This window comes from Gallus gallus, chromosome Z (assembly GCF_016699485.2).
Source record: "Gallus gallus isolate bGalGal1 chromosome Z, bGalGal1.mat.broiler.GRCg7b, whole genome shotgun sequence".
In the NCBI taxonomy this organism is placed as follows: Eukaryota; Metazoa; Chordata; class Aves; order Galliformes; family Phasianidae; genus Gallus; species Gallus gallus.
Window position 1 is genome coordinate 1509573 of NC_052572.1, and position 16133 is coordinate 1525705.

Genomic DNA, 16133 nt, shown 5'->3' on the forward strand with positions numbered 1-16133 from the left:
AAATTGAAGCAAAACCAATTCAGACTAAAACCAATTCAGTCTGGTTTGCGCTTTTTACTTGGTGGATGATTCACTGGAATAGTTGAACGAGAGTTCTGGACTTCCCAAGACTGGAATTTTTAAATGAGATTGGATGCCTTCCTAAATGATATGTCCAAGTCCATCCCCAGCCATTGGGCTTGAAGGAGGAAGCGTAGCAGAGGGAATTCCTATGGTTTGTGTCAGACAGCAAATCAGAATGGCTGCTTTTGGCATGGAAATCCAAGCTGCAGGCAGATTCCCATGCAGGGTTTTTGCTGGCTTGGTTGTCCTACAGTTTTCTTTAGAAGATGGCATGTTGAGTTAGTGTAAATACAACTACTATTTGCATGCACAGAACAATGAAGAGGGAAAAGTCACAAGAGCCATGTTCTTTCTATATAATGGTTTAAGATTTCTCTCACCCTGGTAAAAAATTTATCACAGACATGACCTAGATGCATCCTACTGCATTAACATGTGAACCTAAAGCACATCTTGATCGAAGGGAATTAGCTTTAATTGAACGCTTATGAGCCCACATTCCCATGAGATGGAACAGAATTACTTTCACACGTTTCCATTGCAGCACTGTGTTCAGAATCTGGGGGGTTCGTACGTCATTTCTGGCAATTAATCAGTACTGGGGAGGGCATCGTATTCTTTTATCAGTATGTAAATAAGCCATTGTTTAGAGCCTAAAAAGAGAAATGTTCTTACAGCTTGCCTGAAGAGTTCAGGAGAATGCTAATAAAATGTCAGATTGAATACAGCTTAATAGTTTACAGTTAAAATCAGAATTTGTGCTCATGGAAGCCAATCTTTGGCTTAGACTAAAAAGTTTTGCTTAAGTCAGATACTTTATAGTATACACTGTTTGTCTTAGGATGCAGAACAACTCTCCAATAGCTTCCATAAGACACTGTCACTGCAGCACATGGGGCAGTGTGTGTTTTCTCTGTTTTGTCCACCTGGTGATGCACTTTTGTCTATTTTGCTGTCCCAGACAGTGTTGGATGAACTTTGGCTGAAGAAGGCAGCTCAGTAAGATGTGCAATTATTGCCTAAATATAGAGAATTATTCACTTGGAAAATAACAAACATATGGTACTGATTCAAACCGTCTTCCAGTTTGTCAAATGAAAGCGTGGATTCTCACCAGTGCTACATTTTGGCTTATGCAGAAGTCCTCTTTATCTCTCATAGCAAATCAGCAGACTGGAGCTGTGATCCCAGGGCTGAATTCGGATTCAGCTTGTGGAAAATGCTGGCTGCTGCTAGAATATAGATTGGTGACTGCAACTCAGATGTTCCAAGCAGAATGTCTGAAGTGAAGCATCAGAATATATACACCCTTTTTTCCTTTTGAGTTCTGTGGGTTACTGACTTCCACTGAAGCTGAGAACCAAATGTTTAATGGATGTGTGTGGATGTGTAGAAGGAAGGTTGGGGTGTGTACCTGGAATGGCATAGCACCCTAAGAACTGAAGTATTTGAAGAGCTTCATCAGTTTGAGCAGTAGATGGTCCGTGAGTACCCCCAGAAGGATGGGGGTGCCAAGAAATTTCCAGAAATTCCATTGATTCTCATTCATTCGCACTAATCTGAGTCACTTGAAACACTCCACTTCTGCAGAGTTGGTGGCACTGTTAGGACAGTGCCTACACTCCTTTTGTTCCCAGCTTCTGATGAGAACATCAAAGAAGAGAACCATCTTCTTGCATTGTGGTGTCACCATTGATAGCCATGACAAAGAAGCAGGGAGGTGCAGAAAGGGGAAAATTCACTTCTGATTGCAGTCCTCCAAAGGTTTGTTTTCAGACGCGTAATGAGGGTTTGGATCCCCGCTGTATAGCAGGATGTAGGCCTGAGAGCTGAAGGGTTTCTGTTCTTCTGTGTTTGTGCACTGAATTTGTGAGAAAACATGGATGGGAATGCTCCCACTGCACCAGCCACAGATCAGAAAAAGCAGTGGGAGAGGGAAACAAGAACCTCAACTGGCTTCCAACGATGAGTAATGCTGCAGCCCCAGTGCAACCTCCAGGACAGCGATCAGTGTTTGGCTTTGCTTCTCAATGCTGGAAAGGTTTTCTGGGGCATCAGCCGAGCTGAAAACAAGCTCAAGACACGCTCACTAATGAAAGAAGGTTTTCAAGCTTCCATGTCATGTTCCTGCCTCATGTGCTTTGTTACTTGCTACATGCATAATGCGCAGTATTGCATCACATTGCATCTGAGCTTTTATTAATTATCAGTACTTGCTACTGTAGGATTTTACCCTAAAATAATTTTCCTGTGCTTCCCGAGGTGATTTGTGGTGTAGTTGTGGTTTTGCAGAATTTGCTATGTTGATTTGTTTGCATCCAGTAGGTGCATTTGCACAGTCGGTTCTATCTGCAAATGGCTGTGGTATCCGGAAGAGTTTAGGCTACAGATGAGCCCACATAACACCAAATGGGCCGTGAAAAGGGATCTTTGCACACCTTTTGTGGCCGCCTGGATGAAGTTGAATTCAGAGTTACAGAATACAATCATAGAATCATTTTAGGGTCATGGCTTAGTGGGGATGGGTTGGGGTTGGACTTGACGGTCTTGGATATCCTTTCCAACCTTCATGATTCTGTGATTCTGTGAGTGGCCGTGCTGGTGTTGGGTTGACAGTTGGACTTGGTGATATCGGAGGTCTTTTCTGACCTTAATGACTCTTAAGAAAGGCTTTTTCAGAGGTTGGGTGTATTTTTTAAGTCACAGAGACAGACAGGGATTAAGCGTATGAATCTGAGTGGGAGGTAAAGTGCAAAGCATAGCCTCTTTTCTTTGTGGGAATGAGGTTAATTTCCACACAGACTGGAGACAATGTAAATATAATTACTGTGCAACTTGAGGGATTGGGACGTAGAAAAACAAAACAAACACCAAATCTTGTTGGTTTTCAAGATGGAAAAATATTGCACAACTGCAAGCATGCCGAAATGAATCATGAAATCAAATCCATGTCGGTCTTCCCACCAGTTGTGAGGCTGGCATGTGTTTGTGTATGGCAATGAAATAACCTATTCTGAGAGTGAGAAATTCAGCAGTGAATAGGATATGGGATGACAGTCGATGTGGGAAATAAACTTTTTTCCTACTGAAAAGGCAGTGAACAAGAAATTGAAAACGTTACCTAAAGTAAGATCTGCTTTCTCTTGCATAAGGGCTCTTCATGCCTCGTAGTCAACGAGATTTAGAAACATTGCATTTGTAACACCTTTTTAACTCAAGAAGGAAAATAAAAGCAAAACAAAACAAAACAAAAAAACCCAACACCATATAAAGTAGATTACAGTGAGGAAATCTGATGACATTTTAGTTCTGTCAGGGTTGGACCATGAAGCGTGGGTAAGACGTGCTGCTGCTGAACACTCCTTTTTGTAAGGAGAAGGGATGCTCAAAGGCTGAGCTCCATCAGTGGTCCTGCCAAGGCTTTCCTTTGCACTGCGGTGGTCCTCATTGCACGTTTGTCATTTCTGGAAGAGCAGTACCAGCAGTGGAGGCAAAGCTGTGCAAATTCAGGGCTCCAAACACCATTTCTTCCTTAAAGGATTGCAGATGATCTGTTCTGCCATGTTCCTGCTACGACCAGGAGTTCAGAGCACTTCACATGGTGTGTGGTGTATGCCCAGAAGCGTTCTGTAGATGCTGAAGGTAGATGGAGAGGGTCAGCTTCACTGTTCATAATGAAGTCGCATGGAAAATCACAGAACCACAGGATCACGAAGGTTGGAAAGACTTCCAAGATCCCCAACCCCAACCCACCGCACCATGCCCACTGACCACGTCCCCATGGGCCACATCTCCACCACCAAACTCCCCCAGGGATGATGACTCCATCACCTCCCTGCGTGGTTTGTGTCCCTGCATCACCTCCCTTTCCAAGAAGTTGTTCCAGTATGCAACCCAAAACTCCTATGGCACAACTTGTAGCCATTACTTCTCATCCTCAAAAGATGAAAACGAGCAAGTGAAAGGCACTGTCGTTATTTCGGGTATCAAGGAATGGGGCATGTATGCTGCTGGGCTCTAACTGCTAAAAAGTCTCATAAAGGAAAAAGTTCAGTAACAGGTGCTGTGGGTTTGCTTCCTTGCTGAACCGAGCAGTGCCAGTGTTGGGTAACTTAGAGCCAAGTTAACCTCCTTGCAGATCATTACCTGTAGATTTTCCATAGCGAACTGAACTCTTACAAAATGCTTTAGTACTTCTTTTGTTCAGTATCTGTTAAAAAAAAAACCAACAAACCAACAACCACCAAAACAAACAAACAAAACCAAGCTTGCAGTTGCTTTCCAGGATGAAACGACCTCATTTTTATGTCTTATCTATTTTGGCCTGAATTTTCCTTTGGAAAAAGACTTACTTATGGCTGACGTTTTGCACATGTATCTAGGTACGTACATCGACAGAAAGCCAACAGAAGTGTTTGTAGTGGACATTACATTGAAGGATATGGACATTTTTTACTTGCAGCGTTCCTTTCTAAAGTACATTGTTATGCTTTTAGAGGAGATGCTGACTAGTAGAAGTTCAATTTAATCATGGTCTTAATATTGAGAATTATTTATCATACTGCAGTATTTGATGTTATCGTGGGTTTTTTTCCCCATTTTTTCCCCTTTTTTCCAAGTAGCAATACATTTGTGTGCCTCTGGAAACTTCGGCATTTTTCTTCCAAAGTGTGTATATCTGCATGGCAGTATGACTTATATGGCAGTATACATATGGCTATATGAACAAAAGCCATGCTCCCAACAAATACCTCTCCGAGACAGCATTGTGTGCATCTGTCTGAGTGTGTGTGCTTTAATGTTGTGCCAGCTCAGGAAAGTCACTTTTAGAGAATAGGTGGAGGTACTCTGCTGAAGTGGACTGTAAGACATTGACAAGTCTACATATTGTTTTACACTCTTAGTACATACAAAATAAAAATGCCGCAGTCGCCACTGAAATTCCACTCAAAGCTGGGGAAATAATAGATTAAGGTTGTCTGACATTTGAATTCTGCAGTTTGTTTCAAAGTAAAAAAGTCGACCCTTAATTAAGTGACCTTACATTGTTTTTTGTTCTTGCCAAAGCTTTGTTCAGTGAATGAACTCCTATTCATTGATTTTTTTTAAATCACTTCATCCTTGCATGGCCTCAGGGCACACAAAGTACGTCCCATCTAACCTCTTTTTGGGAGACAAAAAAATATTCGTTTTCTTAATTACAGATTTTCTTAGATCTTGTGGAACTCAGTATCCCAGTGCTTCACAAGTACTCAAGCAAATGCAAAATATTTACGGTTTTGTAGATAAAAAACACACTTTATTATGAAGAATTATGGAAATCTTCCTGATTTTCTGCCCTTCGGGGGGTTTTAAGAAATACAGAAAAGGTCCCGTTGTTATGCAAGAGACAGTCTTTGCATCCTGGATGGTTTGGAAGCACCTTTGGAAGCACCTTGGAAGCACTGGAAGGGTCTTTGCTTTTTGGGTGGGAGTTGCAAGTTCAGCTTTCTCCAGCAATTTCCTCCACTGCTCACCCACATTGCTCTGCCCTAATTGAAGTCAAATGTCTCCTTGCAGCAGCTGTGGAGCACTATCCATGTTAAATGCAGAGCAAGTGGATGGAAAAGATGAACTGTGAACCCTGTTGTCCATTCAGTTTTCTTAAGAAATATTAATAGGGCGAGCTAAGGAAGGAAAGGAAAATACACTGATGCCTTAAAACCCCTGAGCCAAACTCAGGGATATTGAGCTATGAGCGAACCTTATAATCAGTCTGTAGATTTCTGCCTGGTGATTGAGTTCATACTTCATTTTAGAGTTAGTAAGATGTCATTATTTGCAGGTAGTACTCCTCATGCTCTCCCATTTCCATCCTTTATGTAGAAGTACAGTGATGCTGTTTGGAATGCCAGATGGAATGAGACGATCTGTACCCGTATACGGGGGAAGGATTTACTGCTTTAGTGATGGAAGCATTCATTGAACAGTGGCCATGAGCTGCCCAACAATTTATGCCTTCAGCTGAAAAATACATTTCGCATTCTCTGCAGATGAAACTCGAAGGTTGCTTTAGTAAATATTTACTTTTGTCTCATCAGATTGAATTCCTTGCTTCCATGTTTTTTCCAGTCTCTTTGTCTTTCAGATTCCATTTTAACAGGAAATCCTGTTTGTTAATGCAAAGCCTCCATTAATTGTTCTGAGCAGCTTCTGACTTTGCTTATGTACTTTTGCCATAAGTGCGTGGTGACTGCATGCCTTTCTGCTTTTATTAGTAAGAACATTTCTTCCTCTCTCTGGGAGGCAGAATTTGGAATGTCTTTGTAGCACATCACTTAGAGCTCTCTGCTCACAGCGAAAGATAAGGTATACTCTAAAATTAATGAGAAACTTCTGTATTGAACTCAGGATATCTTGAAACACTTTATTTATTATGGCTGTGTTTAGGACGGTACGATTAGAAGACCGTAACGCTTACTGTTTGATAGGGAAGATGGGGTGGAAATAAGTTTGTTTGCCCTGGTTGCATTACGATCATCTGTGGTGCTTTGAGATTTCACAAAATCATATCAAAGAATGGTCTGATTTGGAAGAGACCATAAAGGTTATCCAGCACCACCCCTGCTGTGGTCTGGTTGCCCCCTGCCAGCTCAGGCTGCCCAGGGCCCCATCCATGACCTCAGGTACCTCCAGGAATGAACACCCACTCTTCTGTTGTGTCACCTGCACCAGTGAGTTTGGCATCATCTGCAAATGGTTGAGGGTGCACTCAATCCCACCATCTACGTCACTGAACAAGGTGTTGAAGGGCACCCGTCCTCATTCAAACCCCTGCAGGACACCTCTCATCTCTGCACCCACCTGGATATAGAGCCATCGATTGCAGCCCTCTGGCTGTGACCATCCGGCCAGTTCCTTATCCATCAAATAGTCCAGCCTTCAAACACATCTCTCTGTAATTTAGAGATAAGGATGTGGTGTGGGACCATGTCAAAGGCCTTGCACAAGTTCGGGTGGATGACATCTACATTTGTCCAGCAAAGCCGACACTGCAACATAGAACGCCACTAAATTGGTGAGGAGGGTATAAAATAAAGTATGTTATTACTTTCTGCCTAGCAATTTGATGTCTGAATTAGTCAGCCCCTCTTACCTGGGAGCCTCTCCATGGATAAAGCTGCCCTGCATGGCACTTGGGTTCTCCAGGGCTCTCCTCTCTCACTATTTCTCTTTATGTCATTCCTGTTTGGATAATTCAAATGCAAAATGCCTCAAGGTCTCTTCAAAAGACATGGGCATGTGGGGACGTGGTGGTTTCTCTCCACTGTGCTTCATGTTAAATGGATTTATCCCATGTCCTGGTTCTTTGAGTGGTTACAGATCACTGCTCTGTTGTCCACAAACATCTGCCAAAGTGCCAGCGGTGCACTTGCCTGGGCACAGTGCTCCCATGTAGCACAGATTTATTGCATTTCATATGAGACACTGTGATGCCTTTGTTCTGCTATGACCTTCTGTGTCAGGTCCTTTGCTCAGACACTGTAGTCATTACACAAGCACAATCTTTATGTCACAACACTCTTTTTGCTATAATACATTAAACATTAGGTCAAGCCAAAGAGATGATCCTAGAATGTAGGAGTTAGGGAAAGGATTTAACTTTTAGACCTCAGGTCTCAAACCTGAGGCATTCTTAGGGCTTGCTCTGTACAGGGCTTGTCTTCTAATACAATTGTGGTGTCCTTGCAGGCGTTGTAAAATCCTATTGTTTAAGGACTATTTATGTAATGTGAGGTTTCAGTGTTTATGGCTTATATTTAATTCTTTAAAATGGAGAACAATAATACATTTGGCACGTGTATAAGAGTGGAACAGCTCAGGGTATTGATGAAATGTCTGAGAACATTCATCATCAATTTTTGTGATCTGTGGGACTGTTTTTCCATCTCCAGATAGCGTTTGTGTTTGTGTGCTTTCCATTTATTTGCAGTCTACTTCTGAATTGGGAGACTGAGAAGATGCAGAACTTGTGAAATCTCAAGCTTCTAATAAAGACTTTGAGCACTGCTTTAGTTCTCTAGTAGTGCTGTACTTGGAACATACAGAATTCACCTTTGTCAGCGTGTCTTTCAAACCTTCCCTTGTTTGGGTTTATGCAGGTATCTGATGTTTTCTGAGCAATGGGGGCTCTGATTTACTGTAATCCTGAGCCACCAAATGGGTCCTCTCTGCCACACGTCCATATGCCAAGCACAGTCACTGACTGGAAGAGTTTCCCAAGAGGATTTGTTGTCTGATCTTTCATAGAACTTTACACTCACAAAGGTTGGAAAAAACCTCCAAAATCCCCAACCCTCCCCCAGCGCACCCACTGACCATGTCCCCATGTGCCACATCTCCGTGGCTCTCCAACGCCTCCAGGGATGGGGGCTCCACCACCTCCCTGAGCACCTGCTGATGCCTGACCAGAATTTTCATCACATTTTGTCGTATGAAGAATAATACGGAAATGTGGAAGTTGTGCTGCCATATTATTTCCATCTCTCCTGATGCAGCAGTATGTAGGGCATTACCTAAATGCATGTATTCTCAGATCCAGAAGAGACCACCTGCATCATGATGTCTGACTTCCATTGTACCACAGACCAAAGGAGCTTCATGCAATTAATTCCTCCTCCTGGGCTGGAATGCCTCTGGTGCTGGCTCCATCATTAGACTTGATGGTCTTAGCGAACTTTTCCAACCTCAATGATTCTATGATTGAAAGACAAAGAAAAGATTTAACAGTGCTCTTTTCTCTTTATTTGAAGTTCCTACAATGAATCTACAAAGTTTAGCCTTAGTATTTCTTTATCATTGATGTGTATCAATGATATCATCTCTATCTCACTGTATTTCAGCAACATTGGCAAATCTTAAATAGCTGCTGGCAGTTGGAGGGGCCAAGAATGTAACCCAACTGGGAAGACTTATTTAATGAAACTTGGGGATTTTTCATAGTGTTCAGGTGTCTGATTTCCCCTTTGTTTAAAACATGCCATATTGCTTTTTGTCAATCTAGTTTCTTACTAAAAGACTCCATGTGGAACAGAGTCATATAAATGACATGTAGAAACCTGCTTCAATAATGGCACTGTCTCGCTGTGTTTTATTTCTATGAGTGAGCTTGGCAAGGCCTGTTTAGGATGAATTGCTGTTCCATTATTATGCTCTGGATTAGCTGACAAGTAATTGTGTTGGGTCATAGAACCATAGACTAGTCTTGGTTGGAAGGGACCTTAGATCCCATATTTCCATTGCCCTGCTGTGGGAGTTGCACATTTCTCTTCTTTTAGTTTAAAGCCATTCATCCCTATCCTGTCACTATCAGACCGTGTAAAGAAGTGGCTCTCCCTCCTGTTCAAAGCTCATTATAAGTACAGGGAGGCCACAAGGAGATCTACAGTACCTTTTACTACTTTACTCCTGTATTTTGGAGTCAACAGGGCTGCCTGCTCAATTGACTGGCTTTGTGAGCTATTCTGTAACTGTTCTGCGCAAACAACTTGCTTACCATTTCTGAATGCATATGACCTTTTGTTCTTTGTGTAATGGAAGAGATTAAGGGACATATGCCCTTTTGTGTTTTGGCACTGCTCTTTAGAGATCTGTTGTTTTCATCTGCTAACGCAGCAATAATAGGCTGTTTATTTTGTCCTTTATATGCATTAAAATATCACTATTTAAATATAGTCATTGTTATTGTCTTCTTTTTTTTCTCTCCTTGAGCCAATTTCTGACAAACACTGTCTTCGGATTTACCTTCAACCTTAAAGTTTAATTCCCTTATCTTTTTTTAACTGTTTTAAAAGCTTCATTTTATGCATTCATTTATTTTTCTTTATACGTGAGAAACGGAGTTTGTAAGCTACTTCAATCTGCTGTAAATTAGATTTGCTGCAGAAATTACAGATGCTTAGGATTTTTTACTGACTGTTGGCTTGTGGCTTTTGGTGGACCAAGGGGAAAGTTGTTCAGTGAGTTCCCATTATTTGCATTATTTTGAATCCACAGGCTGCTTGGAATTGACTTTTTGAAAGTGTTAAGTTCGTATATTGCTGGTTTGAATATTATTCTGTGTGCAAATAGCACATAATCAAATCACTTGCATTTCAGCTGCCATTACTATTCAGTCTGTAATCGCTTAGTGGGTGAGGTTCAGCCTTGTATTAAATTAAACAGAAATGTTTCATCTTTATAGAAGGAGTTAAGAAATCAGTGGTTTCATAATTCCTCAGATCAGAAGAACAAGATGTTCCAGAACCATGGAGATGTGGAACTTGGGGTCATGGTCAGTGGGAATGGTGGAGTGAGTTGGCGTTGGGTTTGGGGATCTTGGAGTCCTTTTCCAACCTGAACGATTCCATGGTTCTGTGTTGAGGTTTTCCTTTAGCCTAAAGTCATCCCTGTTGGCTCAGCTTCTCCACAATGTGATTTACTGGTCTGTAATATATACCAGCTTTGGAGACACTCTTAAGCCCCACCTGTGCATGAATGGCCACTGGTCTCCCTCTTATCCTGTAATGGGGAGGAGAACAACTTTGTTCTCCAGAACATTTTCTCCACTTTTTAATTCCATTTTTCATACCTTAAGAATCAAAAATAACCCCTAAACCTTCCATACACCGAGGATGTGACCATCACAAACCAAGTCCCTTTAAAAGGCAGCATTGGTCCATGATCAAAGACCTCCATGAGTTAAACTTCGTGAAGTGACTTCGGGGGCTCTCAGTAACACTGTGGTGATACTCCAGAAACATGTTGGGGTGACTCCTCCAAGGTGCTGTTCTCTCCAAGGGAGAAGGATTTTCATCTTGGTAAACAAAACTACTTGCTGGACACCCTATTTCATCCAGTTCTGTCTTCTTCCTCCTTGTGGAATAAACTTCTGGAGCAGACAGACCCCACGTTTAGCAACCCCAGGTTTGCTGCATCCCCAGTAAGCATCACCAGCTTGTCTTTAAGGGATTGTTCCATCTCCACAGCACTAGATGGTGCTGATAGCAGCATCTCTGAAATCTGAGTCTTCAGAGCTACCGGTGATCCTAAAAGCAGCGCTGCTGTGCAGGAGAGGGACAGGTCTGCAAATCCAGATTTTGCTTGGAGCAAGCATTTCAGTCCGTGAATGCAGTAGCTGAGCGCAGGAGGGGAGAAGATGGAAATCCTGCTGATGAGTTATTTTGCATTGCTTCTTCCCTGCTTAACGAGTAGTTGGTGTTTTTGGCTTGTAGCTGTGAATTAGTGGAGGGCTGACTTTTGTCCCAGCGATTCCAACTGAACCACTCTAAGATTCTGTGATTCCAGGAATCCATCAATCTAGGTTTCCATCATTTGATTGATTCCTCTGGTGAAGGCTTTCTTAGGCAGCATGAGGGAAAAACGAGGATTCCAGTGTTCATGACGTCAAGTACATCACGTTATCCTAGTAACACCAGATGTTTCTCAGCCCTTACAGTGGGCACAGTTGTTCTGTAATCTCACTGGGCATTCCTTCCCCGTCAGTGCAGCTGAGCTTATTGCCATCCCAGCAGGGCCCGGCACCAACGTCACTGGTCCCATTGTCAGCTGTTCCTGGCCCTAGGAGACGTTGGCCGAACCTTGGGGATGGCGTGACATCCCAAAGGGCTCTTGTGGGGGTTACTGAGACGTCTGAAGTGCTGCAACGTAAGCTATTATTCTGCCTAACAAGTATCTGACTGGAGAGGCATCAAGAGATGGTGGTATGTACTGAGTTGGCTCTCAAGATAGGAGATCTGGGCTTCAGAAGCAAAGTAGTTCCTTGCGGCTCTGAGAAGTGCTGGAAAAGCTTTCTCCTGAAACTCTTGGCTAGCAAGGAGGGAGAACAAGCACTGATGTCTGCTATCAGCATCTCTTATGTAAGGCTGCAAGGGACTTGACATCAATGTTGTATTTGAAGTTGAAAACTGAGGGCTTCCTCAAATCCTGGCCATCGTTTCCTTAGGCAGAAAAGCTTTCTGGGGGCACTGAAATTGTCCTCCTGTTCCAAGAGGCATTGGCTATCAAGAGTGTAACACTGGGGCAGTATTTTGCCACTTCTTTATTTATTAAACTGACTTGAATCCTTTCTAGCTGTATCTGGTGGGCACAGAGTCTGCTGTTGATGCCGAGGAGCAGTGTGCTTTTGGGCATGACTGAATGTTGGTGGTTGTTTTTATTTTCATTGAAACAGGTTTTTTTTTTATGCCCAGAGAACAACAGAGTCATCCTAGGAGAGCCTGATGCAGTCCTGAGTGCTCACCTTTGATTTTGAGTATTTGCTTCTGTCTTATAGTGAAAGTCCCTCTCAGTGCCTTGGGATTGCTTATTTTGTCAAACAAGTAGAAGTCAGAAAAAAGCCATTGCTATGGGTGCTTTTTTTTCAAGATGCAGGAAATAACATTTATTTCTCTGTATGCGTATGGACCTCTGGTTTCACACAGGTTATTAAAGCTAATGTAATGCTTTATTCCTGGACAAAGCTGGGATGAATTTGAGAACAATATGTACTAGTAAAATGCAAAATATCAGCCTCCAAATAACCAAGGCTTTGACACATACTGGGATTCTTCCTATCCTGAGCAATTAGGTTATTTCACTGAAAAATACTCAGGGTTATTAAGGAAAATAAGTACATTGTGTGTGATGCTGTGCTTTAGAAATAGATTTTAACAAACCCACCCTGGTTATGAACTAAAATTACATGTGTGCCACTAAAGTTTGATGTTAAAGAACGTAGCATTGAACATACGATGATCTTTGTATCATTTATTTTATAGAATAGCTCCAATTCAAATTCTGCTGCTGCTTAACTCAGATCTGTCTATATAGACACATACATGTAATTATTATACACTGCATTTAAAAGATCTTCACGTTCAGGTTAGTGCATAGAGTGGAGCATCTTTTCTGATTGCTTTATGTATTTCAGACCACTGCTGTGAATTTATTTCAATGCTTTTTTTTTTCTCTCCTCCAGTTTATTTTCTCTGCTGTCTAAAAAGCACAACAAAGTGCTGGAGCAAGCCACGCAGTCCTTGAGAGGTTCCCTCGATTCCAATGACTCTCCACTTCCTGACTATGTAAGTATTGAGCTTCATGTTGTAGTAGGTGCTCCAAAATACAGGAGGTACATCCATAAACCTGCAAAGCTTTATCAAACCATGTGATGGCTCAGTAACCACCAACTCCAACGCACAAGAACCTGCATAAGTGATGTAATGTCTGAAAGAAAAATCACACAAATGGCAAAACAAAACCACAGCTCCTGGGAGCTGGGAGACACCCTGTCAGCGTGCAGTTTTCAAGCCTTTTATGTTGCTGGGAGTTTAAATCATATGGTCAGAAGCATTTTTAAGAACGAGGCTTTGGCATCTACAGTGTGTTAAAATGCCTGAGAATGGTTGAAAACAGTTCCCAGTGAGGCTCTGATTGATACTGCATCCGTGGGTCACGTCAGTATGTTCTGGGTGCTGTATGCATGCAGCACTCCTTTCAGTTTGCTAGGCCAGTGCCCACAAACAGGCACCAATTCTGAGATTTAATTGCATGGGATTTTGGAAAATCTCTCCCTTCAGTAGAAGGAGGGTTCTTACAAGGATTCAAATAAGGTGTTTTTGTACTACCCAAGTGTCTTTGGTTTGTACTCCTTTGAAGTTTCTCTGTAATACTGTCTAAAAAAGTTGTCCTGGTCTATCAGTTACTCCCAGTTTTTGAGATTGAAAATGCAACAGCTGTTTTATTTTGGGTGTTAATGCATACTCTAGGACATGGCTCTCTGATATATGATGTATCATAGTCATCTAGCACATAAGTACCAACAAAGGTAATTTGATGTAATAGTTTGATAACATGCATTCAACTGCCCAGGTTTCTTCTAGTCTTCTGGAAGACTATGTCTTCTATGTCTGTGTCTTCTAGTTGCTATTGCTGACACTACCATGAAAACTGGAGGCATTCTGTGATTCAGGGAGCAGATCAGTGTATTCTGTCTGCCTGATGATGCCTTAATTCACACGTAGCTCCTTGCAGCACTGCTGATGGCAGGGCTGTGGTTTCTCTCCCAGGAGCTGACCCTCTGTTTATCAGCAGCTTTGGTCTCAGTGAGACCCCCTCTCTGCTCTGTGTGTGGGGCAGGGGATGCTGCTGCTGTTTGTCCTGTAAGGTGACCCACTCTGCTTAAAGCCCTCCTGTCTGCATCAGCATGAATGTGGGAATGCCCAGAGCCTTTGGGTAACTTGAGGAGGATTTGATGATGTAGGGCCACAGCTGTGAGGAGTCACATATTTGGGATGCATTCAATGTTCCTGATTGCTGGGATTGATAAGGCTCTGGGGCTGCATTGCTCAGAGGTGATTAACCTCAGTTTCCAGCCAGCTTCCAGCTTAAGCAATTACACTGCTGCGCATTCAGACTCCTCCTTTGGTCTTTTGGCACTTCACTGATCTGTCCTGAAAAGCTGTGGGCTTCCAGGCAAGGGGAGGCTGTGCTGGTGGAGGTGGAGGCTTTAATAGCTGCATGTCCAAGTTCACTTCATTCTATGCAGTGTCACAGAGCAGTCTGCAGTCACCACACTCAGAGACACCGTGGGCTCTTGGTCAACTAAGTCCTGTCCAGATATCTCAAGAATAGGGCTGACACCTTTAATATTGACTTCATAAACTCATGGAATCATTAAGGTTGGAAAAGACCACTAAGACCATCAAGTCCAACCATCAGCCCACCCCCTTGCAGGTGGATACAGCTGAAAACTGCCCTTTGTGGAGCACTGCTGAGGAATAACTCCCTTTCTCCTTTTTATGATGTAAGGAGGGAGGGGAGAAGGACAGCAACTGGAAAGATTGCTCTAGGGGATGATAAAACCATGGCAGTTTATTGCCTGTATTTTGGGAAAAGAATGCATGCTCCTATGGAGCTAAAGAAATCCTAATTTCATAGTGTTTGAACAGAAGTGACGTTTCTGTCATAGTTAGCTTTCTACATTAATGCAACCTTTTTGACCTAATAGACAGCCCTAATAATCTGCTGATCTGTGATAGCTGTAAGAATGTGGGATCCTCCATCACCAGATTTCTTGGAGTCATCTTGTGTATGCTGTGGGCTGGAGAAGAGGGGAGAGGAGCCTTCATAGCCCTACAGCCCCTCATGGCCCTGCAGCCCCTCATGGCCCTCTGGCATACACTAAAGCTGTGGGTATTTTTGTTGTGAACCCCAATAAGGAACTGACCCAGCTGATTTTATCTTGTTGTTGCTGAGGTTTCCTGGGCTTTAATAAGAGCAGAGCAAGTTATTTCATTGTAAGGCCAGATCAATTTCATGGTCCTGTAAGGCAGAAAGCCCCTATAAACTGTGTGCAGTGCAGTTCAGGTGCAGGAAGAAGCCAGAGGAAGGACGAGAGCTTTATTCTCATACAAACAATTACAGCTTTGGAATACACTTCTGTCAAGTTTCCCCTGCCCGTATCTCCAGTATTCTCCAACACAAAGAAATAGGAGAAATCCACTCCATTTTGTTTATGGCTTTCTTAGGTTCAATGAAAGCACAGTCCACAGAATTTAAGCTTAACTTAATGAGAGAAGTGGTGGTAAAATAATGGAGAATGTTGCTTCTTTACATATAAAAAGAAGTCAGTTAGGTATGCGTATCAATGGTTTCTCCCAATTTCATTTTTTTAAGGCATGAATTTAAAGAAAAGGGGAAAAAAAAAAAGTGGAAAAGTCAGTGGTAGGTAGGAACAATTTTAGTTTCAAATAGCTTGATGTGCATCATCCCTTGGGGCTTTGGTGTGTATTTGGCTCCGTAGTTTCAATTAGGTCTCTGCGTTTGTTTCAGCATCATCTAACAGAACACAGGGGCCGGGGCTTTGTGGCAATGGGAGCCCAAACTCCACCCAGATGAAGCTTAAAGAAGTTAGGAATTTTGTGCTGATATCTTTATTTCCCATACAGGATTATCACTAAAACAGCACTTCACAAAGTTGTCAGCACTGGAAGCAGCGCAGTGCAGTTGGGCTTTCCGTAATGCTCACAAACGCACTCCTTTAAATGCCTGAA

The 16133-nt window shown here is 42.5% G+C and overlaps 1 protein-coding gene across 10 annotated transcripts in view; it reads left to right on the forward strand.

Annotated features, from left to right (window-relative positions):
• The window catches only part of DYM (dymeclin), a 147622-nt gene that overhangs the window by 92992 nt on the left and 38497 nt on the right, over positions 1 to 16133 (forward strand). For all 10 annotated transcript variants that reach the window (XM_046905308.1, XM_046905311.1, XM_040655494.2 and 7 more), the window contains one exon: positions 13061 to 13163. In XM_046905308.1, coding sequence (XP_046761264.1) covers positions 13061 to 13163 — 103 coding nt within the window. The remainder of the gene's footprint in view (positions 1 to 13060; positions 13164 to 16133) is intronic.